The 18,270-nt window shown below is 42.5% G+C and overlaps 1 protein-coding gene across 4 annotated transcripts in view; it reads left to right on the top strand.

Annotated features, from left to right (window-relative positions):
- The window catches only part of CCR6 (C-C motif chemokine receptor 6), a 31,592-nt gene extending 15,110 nt beyond the window's left edge, over nucleotides 1-16,482 (top strand). For all 4 annotated transcript variants that reach the window (XM_008515345.2, XM_008515192.2, XM_070602710.1 and 1 more), the window contains 2 exons: nucleotides 13,780-13,880; nucleotides 13,980-16,482. In XM_008515345.2, the coding sequence (XP_008513567.1) occupies nucleotides 13,872-13,880; nucleotides 13,980-15,095 (1,125 nt within the window). In that variant the 5' untranslated portion in view covers nucleotides 13,780-13,871 and the 3' untranslated portion in view covers nucleotides 15,096-16,482. The remainder of the gene's footprint in view (nucleotides 1-13,779; nucleotides 13,881-13,979) is intronic.
- Nucleotides 16,483-18,270: the final 1,788 nt, after the last annotated feature.

Below are 18,270 nucleotides of genomic sequence, written 5' to 3'. Positions count from 1 at the left end.
CTACGATGTTGAGTCACCGTGGAAGGCCTGGTGGAGATGAGTGTGGCTGTGTGGCAAGAAGGGAGCACAGCCTCGTGTTTCTTAAACTGCACAGTCTGGGTTATGACCCTGTTCTCCGGCTCACTGGGCTGGTTCTGCTTTTCAGGGTGCATATTACTAGGTGTTCTTTCATTTTTGAGTGAATTAACCAATTAGCGGTTAGTTTCTGAGACTCTTTTGCCATTGTACCTAGTAAAAATGGTACTAGGCAGCCAAATTATTCTGTTGCAACAAAGTAAGTTCATATTTTAAATACTGCGTTAAAAATGCTACTCTGTCACATTGTTATTCTTAAAGTAACACTTTGTTTTCAAGCATGGCAACAAAATCTTTGAAATATTAACATGGAAAGGCAGAAGCTGTTCCCACTTAGCCTGTGTGTACGATTACCCTTAGGATGGTGGCACACTGGCTTTTCATTTAAAAGGGTAATATACATATATATACATGGTTTTAAACCTTAAATGCAAAAGTCACATGAAGGTTTAACTTTTCATTATACGCCTCTAAAAAAGGAAGAAAAGCCATTCAGAGATGTATCTTTTAATAAAGTTGGTTTCCAAGTATATCCACGGTGAGAAGAGAATCAATCAGGAGGTAGCCCGAGGCCAGCATAATTTCTGTCTCAAGCAATTTGTGAGGGATTGGATACCCTCCCAGGCAGACACCGGCATGGAGACCAGCTTGCTGCCTAAGGATGGATAACCCGCTTGGCTTGGTGGCACCTCTTGCCACGCTCGCCTCAGTGGCAGTGTCAGCACTGGAGAAACCGCGAGCTGCAGAGGTGAGAAGCCTGTGTGCCTGGCACTTACACCTGCCTTCGAAGGAATGAATTGGCGAATATCTCCTTTAGGCCAGCTTTTCACGAAGTGTTTCCCGAAGAACACTGGCTCTAAAGGGTCTGGAGGCAAGCAGGTCTGGGAGATCGTGCTTACTCAAGCAGGGCTCTGAAGAGCCGTGGATAATAAACTGTGATTCAAATATCCAAGAGGAGGAGCCATTTATTAGCATGGCCCAAACTCTTTTAACCCCAGAGCAATGTTTCACCCTCCTTTCCTCTCTCCTCTCTCCCTCCTTCCTTCTACCCAGAGCATCTCTGGGAACGGACTTGTAAATGCCGATCTATTCTAGTGGTATAGTCGTTTGATGATGGAATTCTCTATGAAGCAACCATTCCAGTGCTCACACATCAATATGCGTTTGAATAATATGGAGATTGTGTGAATGTGAAGAGATAAATGATCAAAGCAGACATCCGTAGGACGTATGGATGTCACCTAACATCAAACTTGACTAATGATTCAAAAGACACAGACAATCATGAGGCCCAGAGAAACATCCCTTTCCTGGAGGAGCCCCAAACCATCAGTCATAGCTTACTAAAAATGGGTTTTGGTTACAGATTAATATGAAGTGTGTGGACACTATATGTGAACACCTTGCTCTCAAAGGCTCCCCACTCCTCATACAAGTAGAATCTGCCTGTGTGCCTGCTTCCCCGCCTCCTGTGTACTATGCTCCAGCTGTCCATAAAATCTATGTTTGTGTGCAGTAAGAAATCTAGGTACACAGGGAGAGTTTGTTTAAAGGCGTTTTTAGATAAGGACTTCTAGGTACTTTCCAAGTGCCATTAGCCTGTTTCCAAGGCGGGCTGGTCAAGGTTAATCATTCCTGGTGTCCCCAGCCACTGGGAACCCTTTCCTCCCCAAAGAGCTCTAGCTTCAGAGATTCTTATTCAAGAGGTCTGATCCACCCCATTTTCAGTAACAACTCGCCCCTCTCTGCTTTAGAGATAACCATCTCCTGAGGTGGCCCCACGCCATTCTTGCTAAGCTGTTTAACGATTCTTCCTAACGTTGGGCCAAAATCTGTTTATATGATCTCTACTCATTGGTCATTTTCTTACGCTGGAGGGGGGAGGGATCGTTAGCCTACACCCTCTTTCAAATGACCACCTTGCAAGTAGCTGATAACTTCATTCCTACCTGGCCCTTCATCTTTTTAGGCTAAACAAGTCCAGTTCTGATATGCAGTGGTTTCTTTTCATCATCATGATCACTTTGCTACAGCTGATGCCAGTGGGTCATTTCCATAGCTCGACTCAGAATTATTGTGTAAACCTGACCTGTGCCGGGTTGATGGGACTGTCGCTTATCTCATTCTAAACCTTACAGTTTTCGTAATTTAGCCTAAAAGTTAAACCTGAATTGATTTTAACAGGCTACATTTATCGAGCACTGTTTTAGGTTTCTATTGGTGCCATGACCACTTACCACAAACTTAGCAGCTTAAACATCACAAGCTCAGTATCTTACCGTTCTGTAGCTCAGAAGCCTGATAGCAGTCTCACCGGGCTCAAATCGAGGTGTTGGAAGGGCTGCCTCTCTTTTGTAGTTTCTAAAGGAGGATCTGTTTCCTTGCTCCATTGAATTGCTGCGAGAATTCAGCTCTTTGCTGGCTGTGGGACTGAGATCCCCATTTGCATATTGGCTGTCAGCTGAAGGGCATTCCTAGCTCCCAGAGGTCACCCACATTGCTTGGTTTGTGGCTCCTTCTTCTGTCTTCAAGGCCAGCAACAATAGACTGAGTCCCTCTCGCGCTTTGAATCGCTCCTTCTCCGTCTCAGCTGGGAAAGATTCTCCACATTTAAGGACTCACAATCATGGGTCCCACCTGGGACTCACCAGTCCCATCCATCAGGCCCACCTGGATAAGCCAGGATCCTCTCTCCATCTCAACGTTTGCACCCTTAGTCCATCTGCAAAGTCCCCTTGGCCATGGAAAGTCACAAGTTCATGGGTTCTGCAGAGTAGGGCGTGGATATCTTTGGGGCCATGATTCTGCTGACTGCAAGCATTGTCCCTGTCCATCAGCATCGTGCCTCTGTTATTAAACATGAAAGTAATGCGTCATCGAGATGGGGAAATACGATCCAGATGAAAGTAAAGTCAGATGGTTAGATGGTTAGATGATGAACGTCGGCCATTCTGCTGATTCACCCACCTCTTAGTGAACTTACTATCCAATAAAACTCTTAAAATTTCGGCTGCTGCTGAACTCCCATTTTGTATCTGTGTAGTGGACTATCCAAATGCAAGTGCAGATTCTATTTTCCCTACAAAATTTTACCATACTAGGTTTGACCCATTGATTCTGTCCAGAGATTTTGCACATTGATTCTGCCAACCAATATAATAATTACACTTTTAGGCATCTTGTCATCTTCAGATCTGATGAGCTTGCCTCCTCTCTTTTTGTCCCTAACATCCAGAAAAATAATGGGCAGCACACAGCTGAAGACAAAGACTGGCACGATGTCAACGAGGGTAGAAGTGGTACCATGTGGGCAGTCACTCAAACAACTAGCAAACCATATAACTGTACTCTCACCTAGATTGTACCTCCACATCTTGATTACTCACAAATTTCAGATTTAATCATAGATTCGAATTGTCACAATGCCTCTCTAATCTGCAGTCTAGTGACCATGACAACCAAGGCTAGGACCGTGACAGGGCTGTGAGCAAGCCCGTGCTGGCTGAGTGCTCACCACTTCCGTCCGCAAGCTCTCCAATCATTTCTTCACGATACACTTCAGCATCCTGCCTACAATCCACAGCAAATGTACTACCTCAACTGGAGGCATTTGTCTTCTCTCTCTGCAGGTGAGTTTTGAGAGTTCTTACACAAGCCTGGTCTCTGGAACCCCACAGGCATCAGTCATTGGCTCAGGCACCCTAACTTCCAGTGTCTCATTTGGTGGAGTGCCACGTTGGGCCTTGCACGATACCCCAGGAGCCTGACAGTATTAAGAAGTCCTGTGAGAGGCTAACAGGCAGGTGGTGACAGCTAGTCACTGAGACGGCAACAATTACCGCTTTACTCAAGATAGCTGACTACTGGCAAAGAAGGCTCTTTGCAAAACCACCTCGAATAAAACAACACCTCTAAGTGTATCATATGATTTCCCCTTAGATGCCTCAAAACTCTTGCTCCAAAGGGCAATTTAGAACAGTTTGTCCTAAACATTCCCTTCCTACCAACTAATTTTGTAGAAGTTTTTGTAAACTCATCTGTTTGAGAAACACTGACTTAGGAAATATTTGAATTTCAAAGATCAGCAAAGTACATTTTAAGAATCAGTTGAGCGAAATGCTTTTTATATGCAATTTACTGAGTTCAAAATAAGATCTAGCAAGGATAGTGGTGATGAGGAAGATGTGCAGGAAAGAAAATGATGAGCCTTCCAAACGAGATGGAACAAGACTCCTGTTTCAAGTAGCTTGACGATTGTTGATTCGTTTGTTTGCCAAGAAATGGAAGAAAGACTTAATGCATTCACTGTCATCTCTCGTCAAACAATGTTATCCATCTCATCATCAAGATAACAGGATATTTCACTCTCAACTCATTAAACAAAGTGCAGAAACCATGCTTAAAACTTCTTTATGTCTTTACCATCACAATTTTCATAACAGAAAGTCCAGAGAGCTGACCGTTGCTATTCAAGACTGGAGGTAATTTACGTGAACAAAACGTGTATAGGCTTCTTTACACGTTGTGGTGGCACAGACGCCAATCTGTCACCAACGCAATTTCCTTAAGACAATTCACATGATTTTTGTGGTAAGAGCAGTGGTCTGGGGCACACTGAATCATTTCCAATCACCGTGGGTAACTGGCACACACCTGAAATTGACAGTAATCATTTCTTTTTTTTTGAGAACACTGGTTCTTAACCACAATAGCGTTAAATTCGTCATTATCCAGATTTGCATATTGCTTATACCCAACAGGTACATAACACTATCCCTAAGAGATATGAAACTTACAAATTTTGGCTTATTGGGGTTTATTCTGCCATTCTAACCAGAAAGAAGAGTAAATCAAAAGAAATTAAAATCACGTCTCATGAATAGACATAATTCAGACCAAACTTGTAATGTCTGCCAGCGCGGCCCCAGGACGCAGCCCACTCCAGACACCAGCCCAGCTCCTCCTGCTGACATCATTGCAAAGCCTTTCCCGACATTGAACTTCTCTTCACCAAGAGCTAGTCACTTGTTTTTCTGTAAATTTCACTATTCTTGTTGGTATTACATAGTTTACAATGGTTATAATGACAGTTTCTTGGAGCTTCTGTTTGATTTTTGTTTGCGTCCTCAGTGCCTACCCTCAGGAGATGTTTCATAAATAGTTGTTGAACTGAGTTAAATTTGAATTCAGAAAACATTATATATCACAGTGGGGTTTAAAAATATTTTCCTTAAGTGGGGGTGCAGCTGGGCATTGAGTACGCAGAATGCCGGGGCATCCCTCGCAAACTTCTAATTGCCACTGCATGCCCATCATTATGAACACCACCTCATATGATATGAATGTCATTATGCCCCTTCTCACCCCAACCCCATCTCACTAAGGAACCCATATTGACACCCTCTTGGTCTGGCACTCGGTCTGACCTCTCGGGAACCACATCCTCTCCCACAGCTCCCTGACTGCACCTTCTCGGGAGTCTCCTCTGACCCCCACTTGATGCCTTCTCCTCCTGCTGCTCTTCCCAACCCCCGTCCCATTCACCTGTACCCGACCCCTTCCCACAGTCTGTATCTTTTCCTCCTTCAGTGATCTTCTGCCGTCCTATTTGCCCCGTGAAGCTTTTCCAACCTCCTCAGTCCTCAGCGAAGACTTTGACGTATAGCATCTGCTATCTGTTGACAGCACATTAAATGGAACTATGCGCAGTTACTTTTAAATGAGCTTTATTGAGGTACAATTTACATACAACAAATGTCACCAATTTGAAGTATCCGATTTAGTGGACCAACACTCACCACCATCATAATCCTGATGGGGAACATTTCTTTCCATCACCACACAAAGTTCTCTGAGTCCCTTTCCAGCCAATCTCTTCTTCCCATCCCTGACCCACAACAATCACTGACTTGATTTCCATCACTACTGTTCTGCCTTTTCTAGAATTTCGTATAAATGGAGTAAAGCAGGCCCTGGGCTTCTATGTCTGGACTCTTTACCCGGCAAAGCACCTTTGAGATTAACCCACGCTGAAGCATGTATCATTAGTTTCTCGTTGTTGTTGAAAGGTGTTCTACTACACGGATATAACACAATGTACTGATCTGTTCATCAGCTGATAGACATTTGGGTTTTTTCCAGTTTCGGGCTATTAAGAATAAACCTGCTGTGAATATTTAAGTGCGAATCTTTCGTTTTCAATTCTCTTGGGTGAATACGTAAGAGTCAGTTGCTGATTCATTTGGTAAGTCGAGGCTTAACTTAGAAGAAACTGCCACCTTGTCTTCTCAAAGCAAAGCAGGTATATGATTTTGCATTCCCACCGCCAAAGTGCATCAATGGCTCCTCGTCTTCATCCATGCTTCTCGTCTTGTCTGCCTCTTGATTTTAGCCGTTCTAGCAGGTGTGAAATGATATCTCTTTGAGTTTTAATTTGCATTTCACTAATTAATGCATTAATTAATGCATTAAGATGCATCGAGCATCTTTTCTTGTGCTTATTTGCCATCCATGTATTTTCTTTGGTGAATTGACTTAAAATATTTTGCCTGTTTCTTACTGAGTTCTGTATTGACATTGAGTTGATGCTGAGTTGTAAGAGTTCTTTTTTTTTTTATTGAGGTCATAATAGTTTATAATGTTGTGAAATTTCTGTTGTACATTATTATTTCTCAGTCACCATACATATATGCTCCTTTACCCCTTGTGCCTGTCCCCCAATCCCTTCCCCTCTGGTAACCACTAATCTGTTCTCTTTGTCCGTGTGTTTGTCTATCTTCCAAATTTGAGTGAAATCATGTGGTGTTTGTATTTCTCTGTCTGGCTTATTTCACTTAGCATAATACCCTTCAGGTCCATCCATGTTGTTGCAAATGGGACAATTTTGTCTTTTTTATGGCTGAGCAGTATTCCATTGTATATATATACCACATCTTCTTTATCCTCTCATCAGTCGATGGGCACTTAGGTTGCTTCCACGTCTCGGCTATTGTAAATAATGCTGCAATGAACATAGGGGTACATAAGTCTCTTTGAATTGTTGATCTCAAGTTCTTTGGATAAATGCCCAGTAGTGGAATAGCTGGATCATGTAGTATTTCTATTTTTAACTTTTTAAGGAATCTCTATACTCTGTTCCAGAGTGGCTGCACCAGTTTGCGTTCCCACCAGCAGTGTATGAGGGTTCCCTTTTCTCCACATCCTCTCCAACAATGCTATTTTTTGTCTTGTTAATTAGAGTCATTCTGACAGGTGTAAGGTGATATCTCATTGTAGTTTTGATTTGCATTTCCCTGATGATTAGTGATGATGAGCATCTTTTCATGTGCCTGTTGGCCATCTGTATATCTTCTTCAGAAAAAAATATCTGTTCATACCCTCCGGCCATTTTTTGATTTGGTTGTTTGTTTTTTTGTTGTTGATTTGTATGAGTTCCTTATATATTTTGGAGATTAACCCCTTGTGGGATGTATATGATTTGCAAATATTTTCTTCCAGTTGGTGGCTTGTCTTTTTGTTTTGTTTCTGATTTCCTTTGCCTTCCAGAAGCTGTTTGGTCTGATGAAATCCCATTTGTTTCTTTTTCCTTTTGTTTCCCTTGCCTGAGTAGCCACGGTATTTGAAAAGATCCTTCTAGGAATGATGTCAAAGAGTGTACTGCCTATATTTTCTTCTAGGAGTTTTATGTTTTCACATCTTACCTTCAAGTTTTTAATCCATTTTGAGTTAATTTTTGTGTATGATGAAAGATAATGGTCTATCTTCAACCTTTTGCATGTGGCTGTCCAGTTTTCCCAGCACCGTTTAATGAAGAGATTTTCTTTTCTCTATTGTATATTTTTAGCTCCCTTGTCGAAGATTAGCTGTCTGTAGATGTGTGGTTTTATTTCTGGGCTTTCAGTTCTGTTCCATTGATCTATGTGTCTGTTTTTGTACCAACACCATGCTGTTTTGATTACTATGGCTTTATAGTATATTTTGAAGGCAGGGATTGTGATGCCTCCAGCTTTGTTCTTTTTTCTCAGGATTGCTTTAACTATTTGGGGTCTTTTGTTTCCCCATATGAATTTTAGATTCTTTGTTCTCTTCCCATGAAGAATGTCATTGGCATTCTGATTGGCATTGCACTGAATCTGTAGATTGCTTTAGCTAATATGGACATTTTAACTAAGTTTATTCTGCCAATCCATGTGCATGGAATATCTTTCCATTTCTTTATGCCATCATAGATTTCTTTCAATCATGTCTTATGGTTTCCATTGTATAGGTCTTTCACCTCCTTGGTTAAATTTATTCCTAGATATTTTATTCTTCTTGTTGTGATTGCTGGAGTGGATTTTTCCCATTGCATAGGGGTATTATCTGGTCGCAGGTTCCACTTGCCTCCACTAGGGGATGGGGTACAGGAGCTGTGTATTCTGAGCTTGCCACCATCCCTGTCATCTGTGCCTGTCTGAGCCTGGGCCACTCCTTGGGACCCCAGCAGCCATGTGGGGCTTCCCCACCCAATGGAAAGCAATCATGCAGGGGCTCAGGGTTTCTGCCACCTGCTTCCACAGTCCCACGGAGAAGCACTTCCCGCTTTGGGGCCACAGTGGTGCTGTGGGTGTTTCAGCTGGGAGAGCCATCACACGTGTGTACTGGGCTGTCTGCTGGCCAGAGAGTGCTCACTTGTCTCCACCAACACCTCAGGGATAGTCCATCCACCTTTAGGTCTACAGCTGCATGAGTCTCTTGGGGTGACCTGATGTGCTGTGTGGGTATCTTCCACTGATCAAAGAATGTTCACTTTGTTGTAATTCAAACAGGGAGAGACAAAGGGAACAGCTTGCTCCGTCATATTGCTGACGTCACTCTGTTAGTCTTAATATTGAGTTGTAAAGAGTTCTTTTTATATTCTGGATCCAATCATGGTCAAATGTAAGTTTATAATTTTTTTCTCATTAATTTTTTGTCTCATTTTCTTAAGTATCTCTCAAAGAGCAGGTGTTTTGAATTCTGATCAATTACAATTTATGAATTTTTTTACACTTCATGCCTTTTGCAATTTATGTTAGAAATCTCTTTTATTCCCCAGGGCACAAAGATTTTTCTCCTATGTTTTCTTCTAGATGTTTTATGGTTTTAGCTCTTCCATTTAGATCTACAGCTCATTTTGAGTTTTCGTTTTTACCCATGGTGTGAGATGAGGGGTAAGGATCAATTTTTTATACATAAATATCAAATTGTTATTCCAACACCATTTATTAAAAAACACCGTTTTCCCCCCATTAAATTATCTTGGCATGTTAAGAATTAGTCAATCATTTATGTGTGAGACTATTTCTGAACTGTCTATTCTGTCCCATTGATTATACGTCCATCCTCTCACCAATACCGTACTGTCATGATTATTGTAGCTTCACAGTAAGTCTTGAAATCAGGTAGTTTGAGTCCTACAATTTTGTTCTCTTTTTCAAAATTGTTTTGGCTGTTTCTAAGCCCCTTGAATCTCTCTATAAATTTTAGGATCAGCTTGTCAATTTCTACCAAAAAAACCCTGCCACAATTTCCATTTGGATTATGTTGTGTTTGTAGATTAATTCAGAGAGAACTGACCTCTTAATATTGAATTGTTAAATCTTGAACACGATAGATCTCTCCATTAACTTAGATCTTATTTAATTACTCTCAGCAATGGTTTGCAGTCCTCAGTGTGTAAATCCCGTATAAATTTTGTTAATTGTATTCATAAGTATTTCACTTCATGGTTTTTGATGCTATAATTATAATATTTTATATATATTTATATATATATATATTTTAATATATTTTTCACTTTCAATTCCCGAATTTTCCATATGTTGCTACAATACAGAATCACAATCGGTTTGTGTATGTGGACAGTGTCTCATCTGTATGAATCACAGTGTATTTTTCTCTGTACATATTTTATATTTCATCTGTAGAATCTTCATTTGGATCTTTTTTTAAATATCTTTCATTCCTCTCTTCAGCACCTTTATGCATTCCTCTACCTTCTTGAACACATGCAAAACATCTACAGCCACTAACGCAGCATCTTTTTCCATGAATCTTATCATCTCTGTCATTTTTCTGTTTCTTCATGTAGATTGTGGGTCATATTTACTTGTTTCTTTAAATGTCTGTGTCTTAGTCAGTTGGAGCGGCTATAACAAATTACCATAGAGTGGGGGGCTTAGACAACAAACATTTATTTCTCACAGTTCTGGAGGCTGGCAAGTCCAAGAGGAAGGTGCTGGCAGATCCAGGCTCTGATGAGGACACGCTTCCTGGTTTGCTTTCTTCTCGCCACGTCCTCACATGGTGGAGAGCAGAGAGTGAGGAAGCAAACTTGCTTGTGTCTCTTCTTTTTTTTGATTATTTATTTATTTATTTATTTTTCAATTATTTTATTGAGGTCATATTGGTTTATAACATGGGGTAAATTTCAGCTGTACCTTTTTATATATCAGTTTCTGCAGAGACTGCATCGTGCGCACACCACCAATAGTCTAGTTTTTGTCCGTCATCATACACATGTGCCCCTTTACCCCTTTCACCTTCCCCCACCCTCTTCCCCTCTGGTAACCACTAATCTGTTCTCTTTATCCATGTGTTTGTTTATCTTCCACATCTGAGCGAAATCATGTGGTGTTTGTATTTCTCTGTCTGGCTTATTTTACTTATCATCATACCCTCAAGGTCCATCCATGTTGTTGCAAATGGGAGGATTTTAGTCTTTTTATGGCTGAGTAGTATTCCATTGTATATATAAATATACCACATCTTCTTTATCCATTCATCTGTTGATGGGCACTTGGGCTGCTTCCAAATCTTGGCTACTGTGAATAATGCTGCAACGAACATAGAGGTGCATAAGCCTCTTTGGATCATTGATTTCAAGTTCTTTGGATAAACACCCAGTAGTGGAAAAGCTAGCTCATACGGTATTTCTATTTTTAGCTTTTTGAGAGATCTCCATACTGTTTTCCATAGTGGCTGCACCACTTTGCACTCCCACCAGCAGTGGATGAGGATTCCCTTTTTTCCATGTCGTCTCATGTTTCTTCTTATAAGGGTACCAATCCCATTTGTGAGAGGAGGTCCCACCTCCAAATGCTACCACATTGGACATTAGGATTCAGCATATGAATTTCATGCAGACACAATCATTCAATCTATGGCAGTCTAGAAATTTTTGTTTGGATGCCAGACATTATGAATTTTATATTGTCGAGAGCTGCATTTTGTTGTATTTCTCTGCATAATGTTGGGCTTTGCTCTGCAATGTAGTTATATTATTGCAATAGGTTAGATCATCTGACACTTTTCTCAAGCTTTGTCATGGCGGGTCCAGAGTAGCATTCAATGCAGGATTACTTTAGCTCCTTGACTCCTAAGGTGGTACCCTACTGAGGATGCTATCCAGTGCCCTGTGACTTGGAAGTTGTCGCTACTCTGCCTGTGAAGAGAACTATTTCCAGCCTGTGAGAACTCCGGGAATTTTTCTGCCCCTACATTCTGGTAGTTCTTTATCCAGTCTTGTGTCGATTCCTCTCATGGACACTTTTCTGCAGTCTCCTGAGTTCTCTGTATATAGCTTCCTTCTTTCTCTTGTCATGCTTGCAGATTATAGTTGCCTGTACTCTTTGAACTCTGATCCATGTCTCCTCAACTTGGCAAGATCGCCATTCTCCATTTGGGCCCCCTGCTCTGCAGCTTGGAAACTGCTTTCAGTGTCGGCTGGGGCCTCCAGGGCTCAGATCCTTGTTCACTTTGCTTCTGTCAGAGACCATAATCCTGGGATGTCTGTCACCCAATGCCTGAAGTCTATTATTTAATATATTTTATAGGTTTTTCTGGTTGTTTCATACAATTGAGTACATTTGGTCTCTGTTCATCCAATGTGGCTGGAAGCACAAGTCTTGCAGTCACGTTTTGATTGACAGGTTAAATCTGATCATCTGATGGATGCATTTATCTCCTCACAAACTGTTGCACCATGGGAGGTTTAAATTATGCTTCTTCTGCACACTCTAAAGCCCTCAGAAGTGTGCCCTTGCAGGCGAGTGCAAAAGTGCAGAGAAGATCCAGACTCCCCCCGGCTCCCCTACAGTCTTCTGTCCAGAGCAGTCACAGAGAACAGAACACTTGCTCTCCAAGTGACGTTCCAGGCATCAGGGAAGGAACGGGGTGGAGGCCACCCCATCCGCGACTGTGTAAGCAACAAAATGAAATCAAATGCTGCCAGAAGTGTGTTCAGAAAGTCCTTCAGGGAGAGCCTTGTGTTATACCGACTTCTCCTCCCAAATGTCAGGTTCCACCTCGGCTCCGTGGGTGAGGACCGATTCGGCAGAGAATGACGAATTGTGGGAGTATTTTGCCTTTGTGCTCTTGCATCTGAAGCCTGCCTTTCTGGTGCTTCCCCTTCTTCTTGACCTTGTCAGTCCACATGGTAGGGGGGAAGAGAGGAAGAAGAGAATGAATGAACTTGAATATCAGAGGATTTGAGGCCAGGGATTGGACTGAGGATCGGGTGGGGGGGGTGTGGATAATAAAGTAGGATGATGATCAACAGCAAATAAAGAAAAATGAGCGAGTCTGAGAAGAGCCAAGAATTCTTCCTCCCTTCCTGCTTGAGTCAGTTTCAAACGATAGATTTCAGAATCCTTCACTCTGAGATGCCAGCTCCATCCTTCACACTCTCCCGGTGAACTTCTGTGCCTGGCCCCGTGCATTGTCCCTCTTAGTGTTCCCAGCACATCTTATGCTCAGTCAAGGTTGTTTGATGACAGTTAAGCTGACCTGGCTTGGCTGGTTGCACCGTTTCACAAACACACGATGCTCAGTGTTCCTTTTCAGCTGGGGCTGTATGGGTCACCTGCAGGAGGTCACCTTCTCTGACAGCCCTTTGCCCGGAGCCTGCCTGCTCTCCAAGGACCCACAGTGGGCCCGTGCGTGGAGCCTTTCCCCACTGTGCCAGCCTTAACCTTCCTTTGCATACTCTGGTTTCTGACAATGATGATGCATCTGCCCCAGCAGATGAGTGGTTGTAAACTAGAGTGTACACTGGAAATATCTATGCCTGTTAAGAAATACACATACATCCCTAAACCCTTTCCAGGCCAGACAGTCTTCTTCAGTCCATCTTGAGAATGACCTTCACAGTCACTCACATGGGGGAAAAATTGATGAACTACATTGTAAACTATTTGCAGGCCAGGACTATAAATTCTGCGTTTTCTAGACATATCTCTACTTCTATAGATTTTGTTCAGTGGAATCTCGTTGAACGTAATTAAACTGAATTTTGAACAAAGATTTCTGAGCAGATGAAATTCTGTGGTTTTGCTGGTATCATCCTTCTTTATACAACAGATCAGGGGCCAGCAAGTTACAGCCTGTGGCCACCCAGGTCTGGTCAGCCCATTCCTTTGCGTCATCGCTGTGACTGTTGTAAAGCTCCAAGGTCAGGGTTGGGTAGTTGTGACAGAGACGATATGAAGTGCAGAGCCTAAAATGTTTACTATCTGGCCCTTCAAAGAAAGAGGTTGCTGACAGCTGTTCTAAGTAAATATTTTTGTGTAAGATAGCGTGCTGTGCACTCTTTGCGTTCAAATGGGATGGCACGCTGCTAACGCAATTCTCTGGCTCTCTGAGAATTTTGTCTTAACTCGAGTGTGTTTTGCTTTCTCTCCTTAGATTCACTTCCCTCCCGTCATCTCCGCTGGTGAGTCAGACAGGTTGGATCCTCTGTACTGGGCCTGGATTCCCTGTGCAGATCGAGTAGCACCATGAGTGGGGTAAGCATCTATTTTGTTTTGTCTGGGGGTATAATTTTGGTCAGTTTTGACTACTTGAACATTGCACTCCAGCTAACTCTATCTTCATTCATTTTCCAGGAACTCATGAATTTCAGCAACAGCTACGAATTAAGTGAGGATTATTTTGGGTCAGCTAATAATTCAGATTATCCATTTGAGGAGGACACATTATGTTCCTTGCAAGAGGTCAGGAAGTTCTCTGGGCTATTTTTGCCAATTGCTTACTCCTTGATATGTGTCTCTGGCCTCCTGGGCAATATTTTGGTGGTGGTCACTTTTGCTTTTTATAAGAAAGCCAAGTCGATGACAGATGTTTATCTCTTGAATATGGCCATCGCCGACATACTCTTCGTGCTCACTCTCCCATTCTGGGCAGTGTATCATGCTACTGGCGAGTGGACTTTCAGCAATGCCATGTGCAAACTGATTAGAGGTATCTACACCATCAACTTTAACTGTGGAATGCTGCTCTTGACCTTCATCAGCATAGACCGCTATGTTGCCATTGTCCAAGCGACCAAGTCTTTCAGACTCCGGTCGCGAACATTAGCACACCGCAAATTGATCTGTTTCGTTGTGTGGGCAGTGTCCATCCTCATCTCCGGTTGGACTTTTACATTCAATGAGAAATACAACGTGCAAGACAGCCAGGTCTGTGAGCCCAGGTACCCCCCAGCCTCAGAGCCGATCAAGTGGAAGCTGCTGATGCTAGGCCTTCAGCTCCTTTTCGGTTTCTTCATCCCACTGGTGTTTATGATCTTCTGCTACATGTTTATTGTCAAAACCTTAGTGCAGGCTCAGAATTCTAAGAGGCACAAAGCCATCCGCGTGATCATAGCGGTGGTCCTGGTGTTTCTCGCTTGCCAGATTCCCCATAACGTGGTGCTCCTTGTGACCGCTGCCAACTTGGGTAAAATAAATCGGTCCTGCAGCAGCGAAAAGCTGATTGGCTACACCAACAACATCACCGAAGTCTTGGCTTTCCTGCACTGCTGTCTCAACCCCGTGCTCTATGCATTTATCGGTCAGAAGTTTAGAAACTACTTTCTGAAGATCATGAAGGACCTGTGGTGTGTGAGAAGAAAGCAGACATCCCAGGGCTTCTCCTGCTCCAGGCTGTACTCCGAAACCTTCATCTCCAGGCAGAACAGTGAGACTATTGACAACGATAACGCGTCATCCTTCACTATGTGATGTTCCTGGAAGCGTGGTGTGGACATGCTAACAGACATGGGGCCAAAAGGCATGGGAAATACGGAACTTACACAAAAGCAGGCCGGTGTCTTTCCTGCGGGGTCAGGACTGCACCTGCTCCTGGACTCCATAAGTCTGTATGCAGGGTGGTGGGTGGGCTCCGAGATGTAGCATCTCCCCAATTTAGGCAACCAGGGTGCTCGGTGACTCCGGAAACCTTACAGCTGGCATTCCACAGAACAGGATTTGGGAAGTTCGGAATGAAAGTGAATTGTTTACAAATGTGAACATTTTCAGAAATATTCACACAGCAGTCGTGGCCCACAGTTTCTTCTGGTCATAGCAAAAATCATCACGTGGTTTGGCAGACTCAAACAGGCAAAAACAAATGAAAGCCCTCACGCAACTTGTTTGAGGCAGAAGGTTAAATGTTTTATCTATCAAAATGTTTACCGTTGCTAATTATAAGCAGCATAATCGACCGGCTTGCTTTTTCTCTCATTTCCCTATGATTCACTGAACGAGCATGAGATTGTAAAAGGCAGAGGAAAAGTAAGCTCAAGAAACTCTGCAGGAAGAGACAGAAGAGGTGGATGGATAAGTATTGGTGACAATCGTCCCCACAGATAAGGCACTTCAAGTTCTAACGGGCCAAGAGCAAAGTGTGTTTGTTGAATTTCCTTGAGAACCTGTTCTCTGTATGGCTAACTCTTCCCCAAAGGTCGGTTGGACTGAGGGTTCTACAAAGATGGGGGTCCCTCAGCATACAGAAGGGGCTTAATAAATACGTGTTGAACAAATCATAATGAAATTGGAGTTTATAGGGCAGTTTAAAGTGTTAGGTGTTTTAAATTTTTTTAAAAAATAAACAGAATACTTTTTTAAAATAAAGAGCCAGGGAACCTCACTGCAACAATATGGAAAGAACCTTCGTTCCTTTTCCACAATGGAAATGCAGAAGGATGGTCCTGTTGGAGGACTCTGGTTATGAAGAGCTTCAAACTAGCTGGTGGGTAGCCAGCTTCCTGTGGGCTTCTGATGCTGATGGTTAGTGCTTTTACCTAAAGTCTAAGGTTAATTATGGAATCAGATTCTAACCACTCTCTTCAGCGTGGTGGAAAGTTCATAGAACTCATATTTTGCAAGTGCTGTGTACATATTTGAACATAAGCGGAACAGTATCAACACGTATTACAAAAACACAGACACATATTCAAAAGATACTGACATGTTTTATCCTGACAAACGTGTTACTTGAAACTTTCTATGTTCTCTCAAGCTTTAACTACGTCTGTATATGAAATTCAAAGTGACATCTTAGAACTCAAAGTCTGTATTTTGAAAACATGGTTTTGGCTTTGCAAAATAAAACTATTTTGTGTGTGAAGTAGGAATGTTCTTTCAGATTCGCGTTCTGGTGGGGGAGACCGAGGTGCCCCGGGGTCTCACATCCTTCAGATCTGTTAGCATTCGACTCCAGAAATCAAAGCATCGAGATGTTACTCTGATGCTGCTTGCAGTATAACCCACACACTGATACGACCTATGGAACTAAGTTTGGTTTATAAACCGGCACAGAAACTTCTTGCTTATTAGCACAGCTGGGAAATTCTGTACAATTAACATCTTCAGAGAAATGAAGCTTATTTCTTTAAGCAATAGCCTTTTAAAATTCCAGCACAATGAATAAAAATGTTTCTAAACTGTACTACATACTTTGTGTCATTAAATAGCATTGTTTTTTCTCGCTGCCTAGGGGATCACGACAGGTACATCGATGCCTGTTTGCGGCTGCAATGCGTTGACGCCCTCAGGAGACACGGCTCTGGTGGGCGGTGTCTATGCTCTCACAGTAAATGTCTCTGGCCTGTTCCCTAACAGCTCCCGTGTCTTCTTTTCATTGATTTCCCCATCTCTCTCTCACTGTCAGGCTCTGGCTGGATCCTAAGGGGTCTGCCTTTAGTCTCTCCTCTACACTCTTTGCAAACATGGTTCTATGATGTTTAGAGAACCAGCTCTCTGCACGCATCAGAACTGTGTCCTAATATAGACAGTGAGTTAGGACCCTCTAGTCTATTATTAGTAAATTAATCATATACACATGCATACGTTTACTACATACACTTATGTGTGTGTGTTTATGTGCAATCACACCTATTTGTGCTGAGCAGAAGACAAATTTCTTGGTTCCCATTACAAAGTAGTTAAGATGGTCTTGATCAATTATTTCTGGATAAATGAGATTTTATTATACATAAGTCTCAACAAAGGGGAAAATTTAGGTGCTACAGTATAATCTTGCAAATTGCACACCTTGACAATAGGCACTTAAATATCACCTTGCAAACTGCATGTTGATTTGCTTCTGAGGACTTATTAGTTTTTAAATGAGGCCAGAAAAGGATAATATTTTCAAATCCTTTTAAGATTTTTGATAATGTGTGCAAATTCTAGGCACTCTGGAGGTGTAAGTACAGAGAACCTGGTGGAAATGGATACAGTGTATATGCTTACATAATATTAGTGCGTTAGTTTGGCAAGGCTGCCATAATGAAATATCCCAGACCCGGCAGCTTAAACAAGAGAAATGTATTCTCTCACAGTCTGGAGGCTGGAATTCTGAGATGGAGGTGTGGGCAGGGCTGGTGCCTCCTGAGGCCTCTCTCCTGGCGTGTAGATGGCCGTCTCCTCCCTGTGTCCGCACATGGTTGTCCCTCTGTGTGTGTCCGTGTCCTGATCTCCTCTTCTTACAGGGACACCAGTCACATCAGGTTGGGGCCACCCTAATGACCTCATTTTACCTTGATCACCTCTTTAGAGGCCCCATCTCCAGATACAGTCCCATCCTGATGTCCTGGGGGTCTGGGCTCTAACAGGTGAATTTTGAGAATTTTGAGGGACATAATTCAGCTCCTAACAGCTGGTTTTCTGAAGGTAGAGAGACTTTGCACATTAAAGTTAATTTCAAACACTTGAGAATTCGTTGCCAGGTATTTTTTCCCTTCTAACAAATTGTGTTCCAAATATTCAGTCCTGTTTCAGTTTGTCAGATGCATATCCCCGCAGAACGAAGACGACAGAAGTCAGTGGTGATCTAGTGTCAGACCACACCCATGTGTGTAACCTGCACGGTAACCGAGCTCCAGTACCCAGGTCACAGTTCTCGTGGCCAATT

Source organism: Equus przewalskii, chromosome 32 (genome assembly GCF_037783145.1).
Source record: "Equus przewalskii isolate Varuska chromosome 32, EquPr2, whole genome shotgun sequence".
Lineage (NCBI taxonomy): Eukaryota > Metazoa > Chordata > Mammalia > Perissodactyla > Equidae > Equus > Equus przewalskii.
This window is presented reverse-complemented; position numbering and strand designations above follow the sequence as displayed.